Source organism: Anabas testudineus, chromosome 18 (assembly GCF_900324465.2).
Source record: "Anabas testudineus chromosome 18, fAnaTes1.2, whole genome shotgun sequence".
Lineage (NCBI taxonomy): Eukaryota > Metazoa > Chordata > Actinopteri > Anabantiformes > Anabantidae > Anabas > Anabas testudineus.
Genome location: NC_046627.1, coordinates 22,492,731 through 22,517,719, shown reverse-complemented (window position 1 = coordinate 22,517,719; position 24,989 = coordinate 22,492,731). Strand labels below are relative to the sequence as shown.

The 24,989-nt window shown below is 39.1% G+C and overlaps 1 protein-coding gene across 1 annotated transcript; it reads right to left on the bottom strand.

Moving 5' to 3' along the window:
* Nucleotides 1–5,346: 5,346 nt before the first annotated feature.
* Nucleotides 5,347–23,870, bottom strand: zgc:162171 (Rab32_Rab38 domain-containing protein). Its single transcript, XM_026353151.1, has 5 exons — nt 23,244–23,870; nt 20,653–20,783; nt 18,498–18,647; nt 18,124–18,235; nt 5,347–5,824 (listed from the first exon to the last, which is right to left on the bottom strand). Exons 1-5 carry the CDS (start codon nt 23,434–23,436, stop codon nt 5,616–5,618), a joined length of 795 nt encoding a protein of 264 aa, XP_026208936.1. The 5' UTR covers nt 23,437–23,870; the 3' UTR covers nt 5,347–5,615.
* Nucleotides 23,871–24,989: the final 1,119 nt, after the last annotated feature.

Genomic DNA, 24,989 nt, shown 5'->3' with positions numbered 1-24,989 from the left:
AGCGTAGAAAATCAGCTGATCTCACAACTGGGCTGCGTTCACGAGCCCGTGCTCGGCTCGGAATCTAGACACTCACAGTCCTACTACTTCTTCCCGTTTCACTTACAAAACAACAGTAGGAGGAATATGCTTTGATTTGGATTTGCTGATTTTATGTTTTCAGATATAATTCAATCTTTTTCTTTGTTTTAGTTCACTCTGGACATCTTTAGGATTTAGACTTTGTATCTGGTGCACCTATTATTATTATAATATATGAATATACCCACACTTTTACTTTTCTGTGTGGAGAGCTGAAGGTAGCCTTTTCATATCTGTTAGTATGGACTGTGATAAAGCAAAGCCAAAGACACATTTCTAATTTTAACTAACAAAGGTAGACAATAATCCTGTTTGAATTTGACCTTGAAATAAGCACTTTGTCCTCTTACAAACTGGCACATACAGTTTTAATTTTATTTTTCACAGACAAAACAGCCACGGTAGTCGTGGCATGACATTTAAAATAACTGTGCTCAAACTCTGACCTCTATGGTGGACGAGACTGAATTTTCTAACAATGTGGACATATCAGCAGTTAACAAAAGTCCATGTGCAGATGAAAACTCAAATGTGAGTTGAATTTTCACTTTTATTGATAAAATTAGAAATAAATAAAATTAGTGTTACAACAAACAAACAAAGGCTTTGTTTAACAGTGATATGCTGTCATGTTTTACAAGCTGATGAACTGTAGTTACTGTCTCAGCATTATAGGAAAATGCGTTTTAGCAATTCTTTACAGGGTTCTAATATTCCCGACAGGCCTTGAACGCCCCCGTAGTCCATTGGACAGGAACCGAGGAGTGAGTGTAACCTTTAAGGTATCCGGGTTTAAATTGTAGCGGAATTTGTGAAACAAATGTGTGAAATTTCCTTTATTTCTGCATCACGGCGATTTTTCTGCGACGACGCAAGAACAAACTGGCTTTCAGCTCCGCACCCTCTCTTTTGTAAACGCATTTTTCTCGCCCTGCTAATTCACATTTAAGGTCGTATTAAATTATTCTTCAGACGCCGTGTCCTTGTATGACTCCAGACTATATGGAACACGGTGTGCTGACAAATGTGTGGGAATCGCTCATGCTGCACAGCACACAGTCCAGTGGGTATCACGTCTCAGAGCTGAATAAATCAAATTAGCTATCTGCCAGGAGTCGACTGTATTTCACAACTAGCACAGGATGTAATTAGATGCCAGGCTGCTGTTTCCAGTCATTGTAAGTGGTTCACATTGATCACAGCTGCATGCATGTAAGCAGTCTGTGATTCTGCAGTAAATCTATCAAATATATATCAAATCAGATTTTGCTGAGACTTGGATGCACATCGCTTCTGACTGGTTGGTGGATCAGAGTGTGAGATGTGCGTTTGCCCATAATAAAGAGTGGCTTGCCACACCATATCTTGCCTGATATCTGTTCATGATTTTCCGGTAGAGTGTGTTTCTCAGTCTCACAGACAGTTTCTTTTCAGTTTCAGAGAACCAGCTGCAGTTTGCCGAATTTCCTGCCTGCGTGAGAAATACTGCAAAGTGACCCCAGCAGCAGCAGGTGAATTCCTGGAATCCGCTGCTGCTTTGACCTATAATGACCTCTGTTCGCCTCTCTTCTTCTTCCTCACAGAAGAGAGAAGGCTCTCCAAGATGTTGATGATTGATACCATGAGCTGTCAAGAGCGTGTGATGAGAAACACACTTTTGTCCACACAACCTGCCAGAATGTATCAGCACTTGGAAGCTGAAAGTCTGAGTGTGCGCACGTAATCCACCTATGAGCCACAATCAGCCTAACTCAGCTCATTCAGTTTTCACTACTTTCTGCCAAACCTTTTGAAGTGTGTTTAAAAGATGTTTATGCTGCAGAAAAAAGGAAATAGGAAATGCAGCCACATCAGACAGAAGTGGTTAGAGCTGCACAGGCCACCATCGAGGGTTCAGTTGCCATTTTCTCATACTTTGTTTCACTGCAGATGCACCAGCATGCACTTAGAAATAAAAAAACTTTTTCATATGTCATTAAAGCTGCACTACTGGAATAAATCAGCTGTTCCTCTTTATCAAAGTCAACTTGCAGTTATACTCTTGCAGCAGCTACTGCTTTTAGTGTTATGCATCTTGATTCTCCTAAGATATGAACAAAAATACAAACTTTACTTTGTCACATCGTGTGAAACCCAGCTCGCGTAAAGACTCGCTATATACAGCAGCACAAAGATTGGCAGGCAGACAGTCCCACAGATGTCTACAGGGAATGGAGCGTCTCCACCTGACTTGCATATAATTGAAGAGAGCTGCGGTACCCAGTGAAGGTTAAGGTGAACTCAGGGTGAACATGCAAAACAGGAAATCAAATGCGCACTCTGCCCTATGTGAAGCATCAGTGTCAGTCGCTAATTTGGTTTGCTGTCCTCGTACCTGTTTCACTTTTCATCACCCCCTCCTGACTTGGAGTGCAGTGTTGCCATCTGCAGGCGGAAGAGCTGAACTCCCTATTTCCATGGCAACTGCATGCGTGGATATGGGGAGCCCCCGTAGCCCATGGCAACAGGCTCCAGGCTGGGATTGGAGTCCTATCAGCAGCTGTCAATCACAGGATGAGCTGCTACTTTGCCCAAGGCCAATGTGCTCATAGAGATAGGAATAAATCCATTACAAGGCAACTGAACTGGATGGGGTCATCTGGAGACACTCGCCAAGACAAACAACTAGACACACACACCTCATCCATAATGTGTAAATATACTACGGCCTGTCAGGGTAGTTTTCGCTGATTACCATGGTTACGAATCAATCAATGACAGTATCTCAGCATCAGGTGAGGTGAGGTGAGTTACATAATGATCCTGGATGACTCGACCTTTACACTCTACAATTACGAGCAAATGTGCATTAGCAGAAAGTTTCCTCTAAAGTAGTGTAACCTCATTCTTTGTTAATGTCGTTACATAAATGTTTAGAACAAGCACAGATGTGTAGCCCTTTGAATTTCCAGCAAATAAATATTGAAAACTGTCACTTCAAAGATGTGCCAAGGCCCCATGGATCTGTGCTTGGTTTTTACTAGAGGGGTAAGTACACAATAATAATTTATATAGTTTCTAATGACTCAGAGTGCACTTATTACAGTGTGTTGCACAGCTGTCAGTATCAGAATGACTGGATACACATAAGCCCTTGAACCCAATGCTGTTTTTCACTTCTCTTTCTATATAACCATGTTTGTGACATAGTTACTGCATATCATGGCATTTGTTCGTATGACCTAGTCCAAACTGGCTCTATGGACGGATCAGTTTATTTGACAACAATTAAAGCAATTGCAAGAAAACAGAAAGAGTAATTGTACATGATAGGATGCATCTTCAACAGTAACCATCCCTATAACAATGGTGACACAGACCTTAAAGTGTTAGTTCACACAAAAAGAGTCACATAGTTTAACTGGGGCTTGATTATTATGACAAATTACATTTGGTGTCAGAATGGGAGTGCATTACCTAAACAGGCGTACTGAGCACAGTATGACATGAATGTTACTCATTTGAAACAAAAAGAACTAAGTTAGAAGACACAAAATTACCACAAGGAGATGATAAGAAAATATGTGGAAACCATAAAAAGATCATAGGCAAAAGTCAGCCTCCTTTAGCATCACAATGAAAGACAGAGGTCCCACTGCCTTTAAAGTGCTTGGTGAAGAGGTGATCGAGACAGTGTAGAAACATATGGACCATACAGATAATAACTGCTTACTGTACCTCATGAGCCAAACTGGTTTTATTCACACTTCTAAGACAAAGTCAAACCCAGCCACAAGTTTGTATCTAGTTGGCTGCTGCTATCCACCTCTATCCTCACCTTCATTATACACCCATCTGTGCTATATCTTATATTGCATCTAAATGACTGTCAGCTTGTAGTGTCACCTCCTGGAATTACATTTTGCAGACAGGACAGTCATCTGCAGCATTTCTAAATGAGGGCCACTAAAAACTGCTGGTTACTGCTTGAACTCGTTGTTGCTGTGAACTGGAGTTGGAAAATAAACTACGATGGGCGTTCAGCTCTCAGGGCCATACACATCTCCCTTCTTTCTCCTGTTTGAGTTGGAGAGAGCTGGCAGGTTGCAGATTTTTTCTTGGAGGATTTCTCAAAAGCTGAATAAAAGTTAACAGAGATGCTACGACAACAACAGATCCCACCAGTTACATAACATAGTAACAAAAAGAGCAGTTTGAGAGTGTCTGTTTCTCATGACTTGTCTTTGGCAGAAACACATTCTGTCCATGTCCATGTTTGTCTGACTGACACTCAGCACACAGCTTTCTTCCGCTGTCAGTCATAAGAAAAATATGTCAAGCAGAACTTCAGATTTCAGATCATTCTCAGTTATAAACATTGAAAATGTTCTAAATTAGACACGTGGATGATCAGAAGGTTTAGTCATTTATGTTCTGCTGCACAGCATTCAGAATAGAATAGTCTTTATTGTCATTGTACATCATGTATACAGCGAAATCAAATGGATTCAGGAACATCATTCAGTGAGGTGTTCACGAACATGCTTGTCGTGTGTGGTAGCGTGTAAGTATCACGTGACTAATTCCAGGCTAAAATATTAAATGTTGCTGCCACTGCAGAGCCTTCTGCCTGATTTAGATTCTCTCAGATCACTTATTCATCCATCACGCTTCTAGGACATATGAAGTTGTTAAATTATGAGACTGATAAATTTTAATTGGACCCGTTAAGATGAGAATTACATAACCTCTGTCTTGCAGAGCCGATCAGTCCATTATTTAAGCAGACTGCGAGGTGGCTCATCTTTTATCTGAAATGTTGTTCCTTCTTCTTTGCTAACATTTTAGCAATGCAACCACAAGGGGGCACAATCCAGTGTCATCCTGTGCCAGTCTCAAGTCTAGATGAATGCAGAGGGCTGTGTCAGGAAGGGCATCCGACATAATTTACCAACTAAACATGCAAATTATCCGTAGTGAAAGAGGACATGACATTAGTTAGTTCATGACTCACAAAGAGTGACATTTTTTCCAACGATATACAAGTTACAGTACATTTTTTAAGCATGATAACTGGACTGAGTGCCTATTACATTTCACCACAGCAGTAGTATATCTCAGCTATGTGTCATGTTTTCACTAGAGTTCACTTGTAATGATTTTATCTTTAATTGTAGAAATATGCAGATAAAGTTGTATAGCTGTGTCAAACTCAACCACAGTTTCTGTTTGTGTGTTAGTTATTTTTCATTTTCAAACAGGTTACGCATTCTGCCACATGTAAAAATGCTAAATGTCCATACTGTATGTCTTGTAAGGTATAACAATATCTGTAAACCTTTGGCAAACCCTTTGTCACACAGTGTAGGCTGACATTTAACAGGTGAGACGTGTTATTTGTTATATTATAGTCACAGCTCTCTGGGGAACAGGGCCAGTTCACAGATGCGGGAATGTCATTTTTACCCGTGAAGAAAAGGAACTATTCTGTGAGACTTGTTGGAAAGCTTGTCAGCAAGTGGGACTCTAACTCACTGAGACAAGAGCTGTTGGCTTCACACCAACCCAACCAGGGCTTCTGATTCAGTGCCGACAGCAATAGGCTGGCAGCAGCCGATGCAGACATATCTGAGGACCCATAGGTAGATGCTGCCAGACAGGACAAGGGAAAGGCCCATCAGCAGGAGGCTGAGGAGGGACTGGGTGTTCATGCCGAACAGCTTGTTAAAAGGTGTGTGGATGGAGTCGTCACTGTGTTTCTGAGCTATAAAAAGAAACACAAAAAAGAGATTTTAGTTAGGACTGACATGAACTACTAATAATTATTTTCAAACTGCAGATTATACTGTGTTCTCAGTTTAATGGTTTTGTTTATAAATGTGGAAAAATGATGTGACATGTTAGTCCATTTTACTGAAATTAAATTGTAGCAACTTAAAATGGGAATCAGTACTTTGTACGGTCCCCACGTGCTTGCTTACATGCCTAACAACTTCGGGACATGCTCCTAATAAGACGACAGAAGTTGCCCAGGGGTATCTCCTCCCAGATCTGGACCAGGGCATCACTGAGCTCCCAGACAGTCTGAGGAGCAACCTGACGGCATTGGATGGACCAAGACATAATGTCCCAGAGGTGTTCTATTGGATTTAGGTCAGCGTGGGGGTCAGTCAATGGTATCAATTCCTTCATCCTCCAGGAACTGCCTGCATACGCTTACCACATGAGGCTGTTGTCGCCGGGAGCAAACCCATTATGGCAAATGTCAATCGGGCTCCACTATGCCAAGCAGTGAGCACAGGGCCCCCAGGCCACCCTTATTAAGTCTGTTTCTGATTGTTTGGTTAGAGATATTCACACCAGTGGCCTGCTGGAGGTCATTTTGTAGGGCTCTGACAGTCCTCATCTTGTTCCTGATAACACAAAGGAGCAGATACCGGTCCTGTTGATGGGTTAAGATCTAAGATTCAAAATACTTTATTAATCTCAGAAAAGAAAAGTTTATCAAATGACAGACGTGGCAGAAAAATTACATACTATACTCTGGTTTCTCTTTTTCTGTTTCATACTACAGTATTATCAAATAAAATCCTTGACTATGAATTTTGTTGTCAACACAATTTTGGAAGGTCAAAGTAGAAAAAGAGAAAACAAAAGCCAATGTACCCTTGTCTGTTTATCTGAAAAGAATTTGAAATGAATCCGCCCTGCTCTATCCAGAGCAAACCTTTCCTTGTGGTGCTTTACTGCTACACTCTGCCACGATCTCGACCAGGTCATCATTATCAAATTACAATAAATGAGAATGATCCCAAACGTCCTAATCAAACAGAAATAACTGGAGTTCTCTGATTGGTTAGAAGGGGGAGCCTCACTGAAAAACCTTCAAAAAGTCTCTGCACTGCTGGTCCAGCTGTTTAATGTGTTTCAGTCACACGAGGCCTCATCAGGACTTTTCATGCTAAGATACAGTTAGATAAGTTTGAGTAAATTTCTTTTAGAAAATATTCAAAGTAGGTTACATGCTGTTCATTTAAGTACTTCACTGTGATTGGGTGCTTGACTGTGATTAAAGGAATAATTATCAAGAAGTATTTTTCAAATCATGATGTTAATGAAATTATATATGACGGAGAACAAGGACACAAGGATAAAAACCTTAAAGTCAATAATTATCAATAATTACTTGAACTAGGTTTCCTGATGGGCAGGCTTTTAAACATTGTTGGAATAAAAGACTCTAACCTCGGCTAAAATGAAGGATCAGGAGCAGACTGACGAGAATCCTTACAGCAGCCGTCATCTTCATGGTGCTCTGAATTCACTGTAAATATACAACACCTGTACACAAGAAATCCTGCTGATTATTAAAACGGATGAAAATATACAGTACAGTAGCAGTTGAAAGAAAATAAATGTTATTTTATAATGGTAAATTTAAATAAAACATTACATAGCTTGTATTTAAATATATTCATACTATGAGCATAATATTAATGCTGGGTATTGAACTAGCCTAGACACACTAAAACACCTATTCTATTATATTCTAAAAATATGGCTATCTTGAGCCACATGGAAATGTACAATACATGTAATAGTCTAAAGAAAAGATCTTTATAATGGCAGAATATGAGGTCAAAATCTAAACAAAAGAGAAACAACTGAAAAGAGTAAAGACACTTGTGTAAAGAAACATTGGTCTGGAATTTGCTCTCTGAGTCTTTCACAATAGAAAACAACTAAAGTCAAGTTATTATTAACACAAGAGTGAACAAAGCCCAGATAGGAAATGATTATCAAGTTAAAAAACACCACCTGCTGACTTTCATCTACAAATCAAACGCTTCAAATGACACGTGACTGCAACCGAACCACGTGAAATGTAACATTGAAAACAAAAACTTGAAGGCATGATCAAGATGGATATCTTAAGAAAGAAATCATGATGATTTTCCTATTTTAACTGAACTCACAGAGCAAAATGGGACATATCCGGTTTTATCTGCTGTCAAAATGCCAATAATCCATTTCTGCTCAAGACGACTGAGGAAAAAAGAAATCAGATCAGCAGGAGGTTTTGCAGACAGCATCTGCTAGACGACGGACGCGTCCCTGTGTGGAGGCATCTGCAGCAACCTCTGTTACTGAAGCAGTGAGAGAAAGATGAGAGCACAGAAGAGAGGAAAAGAAGAGAGGAGAGAGACAGGCTTCACTAATATATGTGCAGGCATGAGAGTAGAGCAGAGGCAGAGGGAAAGAGGAAGATGCATCAACGACGAGATAAACGCAACATGGTGACATGACAAACACCAATTTTCAGCCCCCTTTGAATAAATAAAAAAAGCAGCTTATTGCTCCATCTGGTGGTTGAAAACACTCCTGTGACATAATGGTCCATTTATTAGGTATTATATTGAATTTTTCAGTGCCACCTACCACTAAGACATACTACAGTTCAGAACAAACACCTTTAAATAAAAAGAATAATAAATACACAGAAGTTCAGAACAGTTGCAGAGGTTCAATACTGTTTAGCATTTACGGTATTGTTTTCCTAATCTGTATTATTAGATATTATATATTATCACTGTGAAGGCTGTTTAGCATTCACAGTAGGGGTGGGCAAATGAAACCTCATGAAGCACTGAGGCTTTCCTAACAATTGTGTCGAAAAAGGTTCAAAGCTTCAAGGCCTCAGTGACGCTGACATCTGGTGGACAACTGAAGCCATAGCATCCTCTAAAAGGCACAACTGAAGCTCTGCTCATAAATCATATGGAGCATAGCATAGGTGCTGTTCCATCTGGTTTTGACCTCTTGAACAAGCTTTTTTTGGGGCATGCCCATATTAGCTTGAATAGAGCACCACTTCTCCTTTGCTTTTGAACTGGACTTGAAGTGTGCCACTCTTTTGCGGGCCCCACTGCGCATGTTTTCCAGTTCAGAGGTCTGACAGAGTGATTAAGCATGTGGGCAAAGCAATGAATATGTCTAACATTTAACTGAGTAACACTTGCCACAATATTATGAGCTCCCTCAGTGACCATCCCACAGACCTTTTCAATGATTCCCCATCTGAAATATTAGCTGCTGTGTGGGTAAAAGGAAAATAATGAACACCTAAAAGCACAGTAGCCAGATCTCGGCTGTCTGACGCATAATGACAAGTGACACCAAGGTACGCATCCATGTTGACTGATGTCCACATGTCAGCAGTCTAACTAACAGCTGAAGTCTGCTTAATTTCTGCCAAGGCCTTCTCTTTGGTTACAGTGTACCTTGCTTCCACCAATGCCAATGAGTATGATGGGTCCAGGATTTTAATGAAATTTTGGAATCCCCCATCCTCAACGATAGAAAAAGGCTGAACATCTTTGACTATCATGTCCACCAAGGCCTCATCCAGCTTCTGTTTTCTAGACACTGTGTGGAAGAAAGGTTGCTATATGAATATGATACACAACATCTGCAATAAATAGACACATACATATCTACAGTATATATACTGTAGCGATCCAGAGGTGAGGCACATTGTTCTTGTGGTGTTTGATGTTCCAGTTGCTGCTGTTATGTGTTATGTGGGAGAGGGATTAGGGCACCTGGGAGAAAGAGGTGGGAGATTCAGTGATTCCAGGGGGTGACTGAAAACTGCACTGAGACCTATTGTCACTGTCTGTTCTTTTAAGATGTTGTCTAAAGACAGAATCACCAACAATCCATCGACTGGCAGTAGCTGTGCACCTGGTAGAGAAGCAAATACAATACACCAATACAAACTTAAACAAACATATACCAGAAAATCTGGAGCTCAGAAACGATGACGTGCATTTATTCAGTAAGAGGAAGAAGAAGAATTTAAAGTTTCCTTCAATATTTATGTGATTTCTAAATAACCATAGAATCTTTGCATTGAAGACAAAACTGATATTCACCTTAATAAGCATCTCCACCAGGAAGACACCAGAGAACATGTAATCTGCCACATTCAGAACCAATCGCTCCTAAAGGGTGGGAGATGAATTTATAACTTGCTTTTATTTTGTATTACATTTAGTTAAAATGATATATTCTTCATTCCAAAAAATGAGTAGCATCCATCTTGACTGTGTGTAAGGGTCTATTGAAGGCCTCTCCATGGCAATGACAATACAGCTCAAGAGAATCAACATCAGGATCAGGTTGTCAAACATCTTGTGAGAGATCATGCGAAGGTAAAATAGACGGAACCTAAACACAAACATATATAATATGCATTGGATTAGATAAATGAAAGCAAAAGGGAATTGAAGATACTGTAAAACTGAAATGATATTCCAAATTGTAATCCTATAACATTGTGTTAATAATTTAGTTATCTTAGTTAGAGTATTTAAAATACATCCCAGAAAAATTATTTTAGAGTATTGTTATATCAAAATCCCTCTACTGTAGACAATTTAATTCATATTAAACAAATGGGTCTAATCAGACGTGATTTGAAGCCGTAAGTCAAAACCACTGGACACAATTAAATCTAGTTCACGTTTGTTGTCACAAGACACTCAGTTGTCTCACTTTATTTGCTGGTTGTATTATTTCCTCATGTCCTGTTCCCAAATGATTAGTCTCTTGATACAAACTCTTCCTTCCCTTCCTATGGCTCATCTGACACACATGTCCCTATTGAGCTCTAGTAGCTTGTTTCTGTCTGTGTCTTTCTAGTGTGTGTTATGACTATTTCTAGCTAATTTTCCATTTTGCCTTGCCCAGCTGTAAATGGTAAAATGGTAAATGTTGTGCACTTATAAAACACTTTTCTACCTAACTGGTACTCAAAGCGCTTCACACTGTAACTCATTCACCCATTCACACACACTCACACACTGATGGCAGAAATCTGATCTGACTCACCGGGAAATAATACAAACTCAGTGAAGTTCAGTAGTTTTAGATGAAGTTATCGCTTTTTGGATTTCCAAAAGAAAGAAGCAATTGTCTGTGGCCCAGATGAAAAAGCAAAATCAAGTTCTGGATTTCAGATTCAACTCATTGTTGTTTTTAGTCTTTTTATGTGGAGACAGTGACTAAAATGTAGAAAATCACCCATCATATCATGTAACACGCTGAGATATTATTAAATAAAAAGTGAAATCACAGCAAATCATTATGTGCGATTAGCACATAGACTTAACTAAAAAAACTTTAACTCTTAGGAACTTACTTTGTCCCCATGAGCATCTGCAGGTTCACAGCCATCCTCAGTCGAGTTTATCCCAGAGGAATTCCTGGATCCAGTACTTATGGGAATAAAAATAATAATATTCCAGAAGGAATTAGTGTCCATAACATGGTTAAAACTGTGACAGCAGAGGCAAAGGAGTTTTTATTGATCGCGATGTAAAAGATTTGCGGTTAGGAGCACACTGCACACATTGTTAAAAAGAAAATTCACTTGCACTGGAGCATACAACAGACACTGTGGGGGTGTTTGGGAAGACCACTGGGTTTTAATTCATACTGGTTAGAGACTAGCTATTTGAGCCTTTCTCACATGTTTTTTTTTTTTTTCTCATAGCATATGCACATTTAAAAAAAGCATATTCTGGCGTGAAAAAGTGCAGTTCACATAATGGACAGAATGACCACTTTGACTTGAATTTAAACCTTCTCCCTTTTTCCATACCAACATATTAATATTCCAGTCTGGTACTGTTGCTTCATCGTGATCCACTGCCATGATCATTTGATTTCTGCTTTTTGCATTGCAGAAATCTGTGCAACGGAGTCTTTGAAAACAGCTTTAAAATGTTGTTTCTGTGGGTGGTTGGTTTAACAGCGAGGCCTATCTCCTCCTCGCCTACCTCCCCTGCCCTGCCTGTCTAGACTGTGATTACCATCTGCTTCATCACTTTGGATGGTCCACTATTTACTGCGCTTGCTCTCTTTCTCCCCCTCTAACACAAACAACCACAAACACAACAAAATAAGATACTAAAGTAGATTCCAATCAGACCGACCTACCATTGAACTCTGATTTTTTGAAGTGCTTTCATCAGTAAGGTGTGGGGTTTGAAGCCGGTGTCCATCCTGTAAGGGGAACAGTGCTCGGTTAAGACTTGACAACGGCATTTGTTTTTGGGGATGAGAAGCGTGTTGCGCAGTTATTAATCTGAAAACAGACACGCTCTTAAAGTGAAAACTCCGCAGAGAGGAGATATGCCATGTGCTGCTTGTTACGACTTAAATTTCATATGAGAATTCTCTGGAGGTTTATTGCTAGATTTATTTGATCTCTTATTTATATAGAAACCCTGATTGCTAAATGCTTTGAATGTTTGTTGCATTTCTGTTTTCTATCTGTGTACATAATATTGGCATCTGTGTGCATGTGTGTGTGTTTCAGAGCTTGAGCAGATGCCGTATTATAAAGACGACTCCTTTGTACGGCGGTCTATACATACTCTGTGTACCAGTGACAATATGGACCGAATCGTCAATGTCAGAATTTTCTTCAGTGTGATCATGATTTCATTCTTTGTCTGTTCTGTCCGTCACTTATTGGAAGTGTCTTAAATGTAACATGATGTGTGTGTGTGTGTGTGTTTAGATGGAACCTGCTGGATGTCACTGTTTTGTTGTACACTTTAATCCCTCCATCCTAAGAACCTATCGAGTCCTCAGACTGGCACATGGTACACCCTCCCACACACACACACACACACACACACACACACACACACACACACACAGTAAATGTACAGTAGTGTGTCAAACTGAATTCCAGTCCTAGTTAGGTGTATGTTGTGCGAGCAAATGTATTTGTGACAACTTGCATGTGTCTCTTCAGTACTTAGGGCCAAAAGGATGCAAGTTTTCCTGAAGACAGTTATCAAGATACTGTCACAGGTACAGTAAACACAGATGGTGTTGTGCTGATTGAATTTTATGTCTGATTCATTACAAATCTAAAATGAGTATAAATGAGTTTGTTTTGCAACGGGAGAAGACTCTTCCAGCTGGATTTAGTTTGCAAACATTACAGTTTGCAGATTCCTCTTTGCAACCGTGAAATCCTACAGCAGATTTATTATTAGGTAGTCTGAATATTAATACATATTAGACACAACACACATGCAGCATGTCATTCAGGAGAAACTAAAAAGTGTTAACTGATTGTTTAAGAGGGACAAGTTCAGTTCTCTACAACCTATTCATTAAAAACTAATACAGTGTGTTTGTGACTCAATACAGTATCACAAAACACATTATATCGATACGCGTTTATCAATGTTTATTCATATTTATTCAATACGATATGTACTTTAAAAGACAGTGGTACATTGACGTTAAAAGTTTGTTTATAATAACAGCCTGCATCAAATAAAGGCCTGTGGTTGTGCTGCAGGTCTAAAATGCATCTTTATTTCAGGTTGGAAATGTTTGTCTGCTGTTCACATTATTCTTCTGCATCTATGCTGCACTAGGAGTGGATCTATTTGGCAAACCGGGTCAGTGACACACAAGCAGAATACACATATAAAATGGGCTTACCACAAAGGATTATGGTCCCAGAGGTAGCCTTATGATGCATCATAAGGATTTATTGGTTGAAACAAATGTCTCTTATCTCTCAATAAATCTATATCTTGTGTCTTGTGTGCCTCTGTGTTCATCAGAATGCACTGCCTCGAACACATGCGAGGCCTTTAATGAGTACATCAGCTGCACACTTAGGGATGGCCCTGATAACCCTCTATCACGTCTGTACCAGTGATAGCTGGAGCACAATTATCAAAGTAAGCACACACTCACATTTCCAAATACACAAGCTTTCCACACTCAACATGATGCAAACTCTTTATACATTAAGTGTATTTACAGTACAACACTTCAGCTTTGCAGCCAACAAATTAAACAAGAACAATCTAAACAGTTGCAAGGCTGACCCCTCGACGACCCCTCATTTGTTTCCTGGACCACTGATCACCTGGGGGACCTGCATCTCTGGTACAGTCCTTAGCAGCACTGGGGCTCCACAGGGGACTGTTTGGCTCCATTCCTGCACACACTATACACAGCAGACATCAAGTACAATTCAAGTGTTGCCACATTCAGAAGTACTCTGATAATACTGCAGTTGTTACATGTCTCCTACTGAACACCAACCAAGGAGATGTTAGCAGATTTCCAAAGGTCTAAACCCCTTCCTCATCCAGTCAGCATTTGTGGTGCGGACAGTGAAGTGGTGCCAGCCTACAAATATCTAGGTGGGCACCAGCACAATAAGTTGCACTGGTCACTTTACACAGATGTGCAGTATAAAAAAGGGCAGAGATGTATTTTCCTCCTAAGGCGACTCAGGTCATTAGCCATCTGCAGGAAGATGCTACAACTGTTTTACTACAGTAGCAAGTGTGCTGTCTTATGCTGCAGTTTGCTGAGGAGGCAGCATAGATCAGGAGGAGACAAGACGGCTGGACAAACTTGTCCAAAGAACTTGTTCAGTGATTGGAATGACGTTGAACTCACTAGAGGCTGAGGTGGAGAAACGCACACAGAAAAAGACACAGACCATTCTACAGTACACCGACCGTCCTCTACACAACGTCCTGATGGACCAGAGAAGTAGCTGCAGTGGACACACTAAGGGAATGTCTTCCTGATGAGCACCATACCTGTTTGGGCTACATGAAGTGGGTCACTCCGCCCTATCTGATCAGTTTTGTGATCGTTGCCCAGTCTGTGCTTGTGAACTTGGTGGAGGCATCGATCACGCAAGTCATGGAGGATAGCATCCAGGTACAGCTACTACAAATACACAGAGCGAGAAAGCACACAAACAGTCTTTAACACAAGCATGCGTACTTTATGAACATATCTTAGTACCGTTTATAAGGGAAATAGAGACATTGTTTTGCTGAACACAGACTTAAAAAGCCAAAGTCAATAAAAAAAAAAGCTTTCAATTCTAACTTTTAGATTGAAATACTGACTGGAGGTAACAGGAGAATATTTCAATCAAAACAAATACTAACTTCTCCCTTTCTCTGTAGAAGGAACACATGGTGAGCAACAACCTGCTGCCTCCAGAAAGGAGCATCACATCCTCCTCCAGCCATTTATCGACAGAGGTATCGACAGAGGAATGCCCCACACAGACATGATTAGTCTCTAATTTTTATTAATATTTTTTTATAAACGCTACATGTCCTATTGTTGTCTGTAGATTGATTTTATCAGCAGAACTTACAATTAATGATTTTCTTGCTTGAAGTAGCAATATAAGTAAATAATATGTACTGTATATATTCATGTATTTACCTTCTATTTACTTCTATTCTTCTATTTATAATACTATAATAATAAAAGGTTTTATTTCTAATGAACATTTTTAGGTTTATTGATCTTTAAGTGTAAATTTTATTGGTAATTTTTTATAAATGCTACATGTCCTATTGTTATCTGTAGATTGATGTTATCAGCAGAACTTACAATTAATGATTATCTTGCTTGTAGTAGTATAAGTAAATAATATGAGAGAATATCACGACAGCCTTCTGTCATAATGAGAATGATGGGTCTGATAAGACTCATAAGCCCGTTACAATGCTGTTCCCTGTAAGTCCCATCCCCATAATTATGAATTATGAAACCATAATTATATATTAATTTGACATCATTAATAACAGATGCCATTTTTATCAGTCTCTATTCACTTTTTTTGATTAATGGGGGTTTAATTAGCTTCAATAGACTCTATATAATACACCCTATAACCTATAGGTTAAGGCACAGAGTGTGAGTAATAAAATCAATTATTTTATAGGTCAAGACACTTTTCAGTGAGTTTACTCTATGTGTCACTTGCACAGCACAGCAATCTATTCTTAAACTCATACATGTTGCGCTTACCTCAACAAAGAGTCCATAAAAAAAAAAGTAATTCATGTGTTGCCATCCAAGTTGAAGAGCCGCCCAGCAGCACTATGGTGGACCCACCCCCTGGCTAATCTGGCAGTTTAAACTGTGAGGGTTTCCCTGGTTGGAAATTAACTAACCCTGCAGACTCCAACACTGCAGAATCAGTAAACCTAACAGGCTCACTAATAACCTGTGACCTGCCAAATAGTCATTTCCTAATTTCAAACCTACTTTAAACCACTGTCCATGTTTCTGGATTAAAATAGTGGTGCCTTCTCCCATAGGATACAGGCCATCCCTTGCAGACGTTGACTTTTTGTATCTGATATATCTTCGATTATGTTTAACTTTCATACTTATGTTTGAAAAAACTTAAAAACCATTAAAGTCTGAAAAGAGAATCAGTATCGACTACTTACAAGACAACAGAGGAATGAAGGGCGGTTTATATAAATACGTGTGGAGTTCAGGGGCACTTGGAAATTCCAGCCTTTTAACAAAGTCTAGTTTTTAGGCAATTCAAGCACACATTAAAAAAACATTATAAAGTGAATTTTAACATCCAAAACACGAATTAATGCTTGTTTGAAAGAGGCTCAGTGGGTTAATTTTACAGTAATTAAATACATAGGCTGTTGTAGGTTTATGTCTTATTAATATTTAATGGCAATTTTTGCTTCTATTCAATATATAGTTACTATGTTAACGAAATACATGTAAATACACACACACACACACACACATATATGAATAGTTAAGTTAACATGTTACGTTAACATAATATTTTTTTACAAAACAGCTTAACTTTACCTTTACCTTTAACTTTCATATATATATATATATATATATATATATATATATATATATATATATATATATATATATATATATATATGTATTCATACTTTCATACAAGCATACAATTCTGCTATGTTTTATTAACTTCAGCAAATAGATTTCAGCTTTTTTAAATTGACATTCAGCTGTTTCAGCTTCTTGTTCACACGTTTAGCTCTGTTAAAACGGTTCCTGTTTCTCTTTAGTTAATTTCAGCAGCGTTTTAAAATGTTTTAGCAACTTTCAGCAGTTCTTCAGGAATCAAATCAGCATTACAGCATTCACAGTGCATTTTCTTCAGGAAATGTTTTATCTAGTTTTGTTTGTTTTTTAAGCTTTTAACTACAGAGCAATACAGCTGGAAGAGCCGGCAATTTCGGAGAACTGAGACAATGGGAGCAAAAACGGAAAAAATTACTGAAAGCAGTGAAAATGAACATGGAGGAGTAGAAAACATTTTTAGTGTCTAGTCATCTGTTTTTCTTCTTTTACAGCGCTGAGTGGATAATAAAAGAAGGAATAAATACCAAACTAAAACTGTTTAGCCACAAAAAAGTTATATTAAAGCAGAAAGAAGGAACAGCTTTTTGCAATATACAATATATCTATATATAAATATCTATATGTTAGTGTGTTGCACTTGAAGAATGCGACAATTTAAAAATATTATGCATGTCTATTAGGCAACCTGAAGTATTTTATAAATAGTAGTATTTTCAGCCTATGAACAAATCATGTAATAAAACAATAATTCAAGCATGACAATTTGCTAACATTTTAAGTAATTTGCAATGAACATCATACTGAGTTTAAAAATATGTGTAACGTGTTCTGGGTTGACGAAAGGTAATAAAGTTGTTAATATTCAAATTACTAGTAATTAATTTATTTTTATTTTAAAAGGTGCTATTTTCCTTACATTCAAAGCTGAACATCTGCTATCTGTTTTCCAGAAGTAAACAACACTTTGAAGAGATAAAGAATATATAACAGGTTTAAAAGTGCACTTATTTAAATAAAAAAGTCACATGGTCACGTCATTATATAAATAAAGAAATTCAACATTTCTGTGAATGTTCCATGTCTTACAGATGTTACAGTGCCCCAACAAATGTCTTTAAATATCTTCTCACCTTTAAATGTATTCATTATTCAACAAACCACCATTCTGTGTCCATGTGTTCCTACAGTCTCTTAGTTCAGACTCATCTTTTCTTCAGGTGTTGTCTCGCTCTCTTGGTTTAAAACTGGTGCACTCCGAACATCCACTGAGTCCTTTCTGCTTCACGTTGTAGTCGAAGCGAGGCAAAACGAGAACGGTACCTTCTGGTTCAGGCTTGGCAGAGTTTGTGGTGCCACCCAAGGCTCTTTCCTCTTCCACGGACATGATGTTTTTCACCAAACATGTGATGGCTGCATCGATGTTGGTGTTGTCCTGGAGAGGCATGGAGAAGGTGTTAATGGAAGAAGTGCAAAGAGGTAAAGAAGAGAGAGAGAGAGACTAGGGTAGGTATAGAAGATGTAAATGAACTGCAGTGGAGGAATGTGTCAAACTGAGGGCTAATCAGCAATGCACTGAGAAAATAAGTGATGACATTTGCTTATAGAAAAAATGAGAACAGACAACGCAGATGCTTTCAAAACAATATTTACAGCCCAAAGAATTTGAAGACGCGAAGGCCAAAATGATCTCTTACTTTGGCAGAGGTTTCATACCAGCCAACAAATCCATACTCTTTAGAGAAGTTCTCCAGTTTGGGCAGTTTAGGGCATAAGCTGTTACGCCGCTGGTCACACTTATTAGCCAGTAGGACAGCTGGAACTGGCCTGCCATTGCTCAGAGCGACCTGATGGAACCAGATAGGAGACATGAAGAAATGTAAGTACACTCTAATTAACATTATTATTGTTATGTATATTGGCATTGACATGTAATGTTATGAATATTGTATATTTATTAATCTATGTTGTAATACCTAGTTAAGAACAGTTTTTTTGTTTTTTGTGTATGTGTCCTATTTAGTGGAGGTTTGCACAAGACCTCTTTCAACTATACCTGTCTGTCTATTCATATGAATGTTGTATTATATTTTTCTTCACACATAAAAATGTGATTAAATGATTGTGCTCCATTTGCAGTGGATCCCTCGTTTCCTTATTTGCCTGAAGAAATCTAGTCAAATTAGAAGTACTGTGCTGTGGATGTCCAGACAACTACAGTATACTGTAACTCTGTGCTTTGTGCCGTCTGCATTTCTAGAGTAAATGCATTATATTGGGCAAGTCCTGTCCACCTTATGATGGCCAATAAATACATTCCTATTTGTTCTAATATGCAGTTTTCAGAGTTTGCATGATTTTTTCAAATTTTAAAACTAGGAACATTGATATATTAATAATCAATGCAGCATGGGATTGATGTAGCCTACTGTAAAGCCAAATATTGTGAAACTTGTTCACAAGATTTAAGGGTTTAACCTTACAGGTTTATTTAAGTGCCTTGTTTGTTTCAGTTACCATTGCATAGTTATGTTCTTGTCATTATTGTGCATGCATTTCTGTAGTGCATATATAATGTGACCTTTTTAAAATACAGTTTATATTATTATTGTGTATTCTTCATAATGCAGTTTTTGCCTTTTCACTTTCAGTCACATTCAAATTGCTATCTGCCCAGGGCCATATGTCGGTATCTGTATTGGCCTGCTTGTCTCTTTATTTCAGACCCTCCTTTTATCCCACGGCCCCTCCCTCCTCACTGAGAGATTGCCCACACCTGCATGGAGTCAATAAAAGGTGGTCGACTTCCAAGATGCCCCCTCTCTCTCTCTCTCTCTCTCTCTCTCTCCTGGAAGTCTGGTACCTTGCAGGCACACAATGTAGTTTTGGTTCAGGTTATGGGAACATGCAGGTTTCAATTGTATCCGTTACCCTCCTTTCATTACTGATTGCTTACTTAACACAATTTACCTTTATCAATTAGACTTTGTATTAATAACTGACTTCTTTACTTTAATTGTTTCTGTGTGGACCTCCCTTCTTCTTTATGGCATAACAACCATTTGACAGTATAACTGTAAAAGTACTGTGAGAGGAAACGTATCTAAACAGTGTAACCCACAAGAGCTTACTTTACTCTGTTCCGCTATAATACACTGTGTAGTAAAACGAATTCACGCTCTGCCTGTTGAGACTTCGGGTAATGTGATGAGTCATGACTGAAGCAGAAGTAGGCAAAACTACTGACGAGAAAATCCTGACTCAAAGTACACAAGAATTCAAATTCTTTGTCATTAGACCTTCACCTTGTCATACATTTGCATTAAAGCAATCATGTGCTATATTCGGCCAAAGGTCCACAAAGGCAGTAGGATAGAGTGGTTAAATAGGTCAACAACATGGAGGACTGTGACCTTATGTTATGTTTTAACTTAGCCTAACCCTGATTTCTTATGCCTAACCTTAACCCAGTTGTCTTTGTACCTGAACTCAACCAAACCACAATGTTTCCACAGCTATAATAAAGCATGACAACAGGCCCAACATGAAGCCATCCAGTAGCCAAGGATATGTTTGTTACTGGTATGAAAGGTCTAAGTGTCAGTATTTGACCGTGTGGGATAAGAAGATGTTGGGTTCAGTTCCTAGGAAGCAAGTTATAGGTGTAATTTTCCATAAGTGAGGTATCAGAGATTTCCCTAAAGAGTCTAAATTAATTGATTTAGATAGATTTGATCTTTAGACTATCCACTAGACATTTCTTGCATCTTTACTTCTACCATGTCTCAATCTCCCATCTCTTCTTGTCCTTCTCTTTCATCTTTGATATTCGCTCCCTTTTGGCAGATTTACCTTTGAGTCTAGGTCTCCTTTCCACTTGAGGATGGCCTGAAATGTGGAAAGTCTGGTCATGTCAAAGACGACGAGCGCCCCCACAGCCTCTCTGTAGTAAACACGGGTCATGTTGCCATAGCGTTCTTGTCCTTTTGAGAGAAGATACAGAGAAAACACTTCAGAAGAGAAAACATTCAACTCTTTTTGTTGGACTAACTATCACTTAAACCTTTAAAAGGAAGTTATCAACCACACATACAGTAGTATCACCACAAAAAAAGAAGGAACAGAGTTCAACCATTTAGGAGTTTCAGAAATCCTTTTCAAAACATCACATGCTGTCACTTGGTGACCTGGTTGAAGCTAAACTGGATTACAGACCAATTTAAAATAGAGACAAAGATGACTAGTCTTATAGTGAGATGTTATTCTGGCCTGCATTCAAAGTGAGCTGAATAGGAGTTCTATATAAAAGTGAAATGAAACTCACTGTAGACTAAATCCAAGATATTAAATATGCAGCCTTATTACTAATGCTGTCAACCGTAAGTGTTGGTAATGACAGCGTATGGGGACCGAGTGAAGATGTACAAGCACATTTAACTTAATAAAATAAAATGTGAGTGTGTGCAGGCTGAATAATCTCTTCTCGTCAGACATCTTTTCTGACTGTGTGTGTGTGTAAGTGAGTATATGAATAAGCCTCTATCCTGAACGCTAACTTCCTCCACATGATCCTAATATGTGTGGTGAATCAGCAAGTGAGCATCTGATACACAAACACACTGCACATGACCTACGCAGCAACACAAAAAAAAAAAAACCTCTAGCTTCCATGCTGAAACGCTCACGCACACACACTCAAGTAGTCAGGGAGTTGTCTCTTACAGCAGATCTGATCTTGTCTTGTCTTTCACTCACAAAGATCAGATCAGCACCAACCATCTTAGGCCAAATAATAAACATAACATTAGGCCACTCTGCTACTTGACACACTTGCTCAGTCTGACACTTTTCTCCACAAGTTTTAGCTCATGCACAAACTACAGATTTCCCAACCTTGTGCAAACAACATGTAAGGTCAAGGTTTACGTAGAGCATCACAAAGAGAACAACACTTCATAGGTAAATGAACAGGATCGATCAATATGGTTGTGCAAACAGGCAGGCCTTACACTGGTGATAATCCTGTTTAATGTGTGAATGTGAGGATTTGTAAAGACATTTCTAATGCACTCTCTCTCTCGCTCTCTCTGTGGAAAGCTGGCATACGATATGGATTGTACTTAAATAAGATCTGCAGCTAATAAGACACTGCAAATATTACACTATGAAAAGGCAATTTGCCACAAAATCCCTCCAGTGGCCTTGCTCTAAGAAGGATCCGTTAACGGAAAGGTCTTCTCTTCACACAGATAAACACCAATTCACTCACATAATCAGTGATGTGATTATCACTTTCACGCATAGATGAGGATAATCGTTCAACTGTTTGTGTGTGTGTGTGTGTGTGTGTGTGTGTTAGAGATAGACTGGCCCAGTTTAAAAGCCGTCATTCAGTATTCAGTGTCTCTAGTATTGAGTCAACACGTGTTATGGTCCAGCCACAGCCGGACATGTTTATGTTAATGACGACACTTATCAGCTGTTGCTCAACACACATAGCAAGAGATAAACTACAGTGTGTGTTAATGTGTGTGACAGAGAGACAAGAAGTTACACACATTTACATGAAAGAATGCTTTTTTTTGTATAACACTTAATATGATAGATAATGAAATATATTGGAGGACAAACTCCACTTTTCATCTGAAGAACGAGGCTGGCCACATTTCGTGGGCGATTGCTTCACGTGTCATGCACCATCGTGGTGTGATGCATCAGCGAGATTCAATCAGCAAGTGAGAACATTCAGATCACTGTCGCTTCTTGGTGGCACTGTACTCAGTGTTGCTAGATAAGAGTTAAATAACTAGCAACAAAGCCCCAGATATTCACCCACATGCCAATCTGCACGTCATGTGGAGCATGACATTTTAAACACTGTTGGGGTGGAAATATCTGCAATGTGATATTTTCTGCAACCAAATATATAATAATATAACCCATTCCTAAAATGAACTTATCCTATTACCAGTACAATGTCTAACAGGATTAAGACCTCAGAGAGCACTTGGTATTACTTGATATTTGATCTTTGGTATCAAATTCAAGTAATTCACATGCAACTAGTGTCAGAGCTACATATTGGATCTACAGGGTTGAAATAATGAACACTTAGGACAAAATCTTGTTTGATAGACATATTTGATAAACAGTAGTGACCTTTTCTTAAATTACCTACCAATAAAACACATCATATGTTAGTTTAATAGATCATAACCTACTATATGTTGAGCAGTTTTCACGCTGTTGTTTCTTCATTTCATATTTGACTAGGCAAATTAAGTTTGAGTAATACGCTGCTCTTTAATATCAGATCGCTTACATAACCAGAAGCCGCAGGTAGACTCTGTCAGCGCATTCAACACCCCCACCCACCACCACCACCACCACCCACCACCACCACGCAGCCCCGCCGGCTCGCGCGCATCTGCACTTTTACGCACCGGCGATGTCCCACAGCTGCAGACGCACCACCGTCTTGTGGTCCCAGTGGAGCACCTTGAGGGCGAAGTCCACTCCGATGGTGGCGCGGTAATGCTGAGAGAAGACCTGGTGGACGTAGCGCTTTATGATGGACGTTTTCCCGACTCCGAGATCGCCGATGACTAAAACTTTGAGCAGACGCTCCTGTTGCATTCCTGCTGCTGCTGCTCCGGCTGAGAGCGCGCGTCAAACAGATGGCGGAGGAGTATCTTTGAATGGATGTGGAGACACTAAGTGTTATTTAAAAACGAGTTATATGCAGCAGGCTGTGAAATAGCAGCTACTGTTGAAAACCCCACAAGCTGCGGAGCGAGCGCACAGGAACCATCTGATCTAACGATGAACGTCGTCGTCTCACTCCGCTCGGTGCGCAACGTCCACCCGTCAAGTTTTAAGCTGCAGCAAAAAGAGGAAGTTGTTGGATGGGCAAGGCTGTCATGGCCAAGTCAAAGCAAACAAAAGAAATGTGTTGACAGTTTAGCCTCCGGTTCGTGTGCACATCTTCTCCCGATGTCTGAGAAGCCCGTCAGCATTTTCTGTGGCGTCTCTGTCGACGACCACGCCCCCCACTGTGTGTGTGTGTGTGTGTGCGTGTGTGTGTGTGTGTGTGTGTGGCCACTTTATTAGGAACACATGCATTATAATGAACGCATTATTAAACTAGGTCACTGTTAAGCACACATTTACATCTATATCACATCTTAGGCTATTTGTCATAATTTCATAAAGAGGGCAGATCAGGATTTGGCCAAGCAGAGTGGGTAGATGTCAGATTAAGTTGCATATTATAGGTTTAAGATGAGAGATTTCTCTTCTCTTTTGTTGTTGTTTTTCACTGTCAGTTCATAGTTATTGTACTTTCTTATTGATTCTTGTATCTGCTGTACAGCCCTATGACTTTTAAGAAAAATCAACCTAAAGAAAACAAACGAATCCCAAACGTGCTTTAGCCTCATATTGGCCTTTACATTTTAATGATTTGCTACAAACCACCCAGTTTTTAAACGCACCCTTAGTTCCAAACCTGAAAAGGTTTCCAAGCTAAAACTAGCTTGGAACTGTAATCACCTTATTGTTATGAGAACAAGTGAGAGCTCACAAATTTAGAAACAGACGCAAAAAAAAAAAAAAACACGTCATGTATACGTGTGTAAAAACGACAACTCCCATCCTGCAGCGCGTCCACTTCCGTGCTTGCGCACTGATTGTGTGCGTATGAAGTGCGCAGCAATTGTTGCAACGTGACTGTGCGTCATGCGATTACACTTGAAATAGCACAAAATGCAACTAGAAATCTTTACATTATTTTTGCTGAACTAGAATTTTATTTGGTGACCACAGGTGGAGAGTTTGTTTCTGATGTATGTTTTGTTTTTAAATCTCCTGTTTGCCAAGACTAGGTAGAAACAGACCCACTGAACCATCTTCAGCGCCTTGCCTCCTGCAGCTTTCATGCCCCAGACATCATACTGTAGGAAATTATATTTATTTTGTCTGTACTGAGTGACATATATGTCTCTAACTACGAACTACTTGAAAGAATATTAGATTTAGTTTGACGATCATGTTAGGCACCTATCTACATAATATCCCCGACAGTCTAATGGTTCTGCTTTCTATTTTCTGTAACTCTGAAATATGCATCCTTCGAGATGTCCCATGTTTTTCTTTTTTTGTTGCGCCTCACCACGGTCCTTTACGGTAGT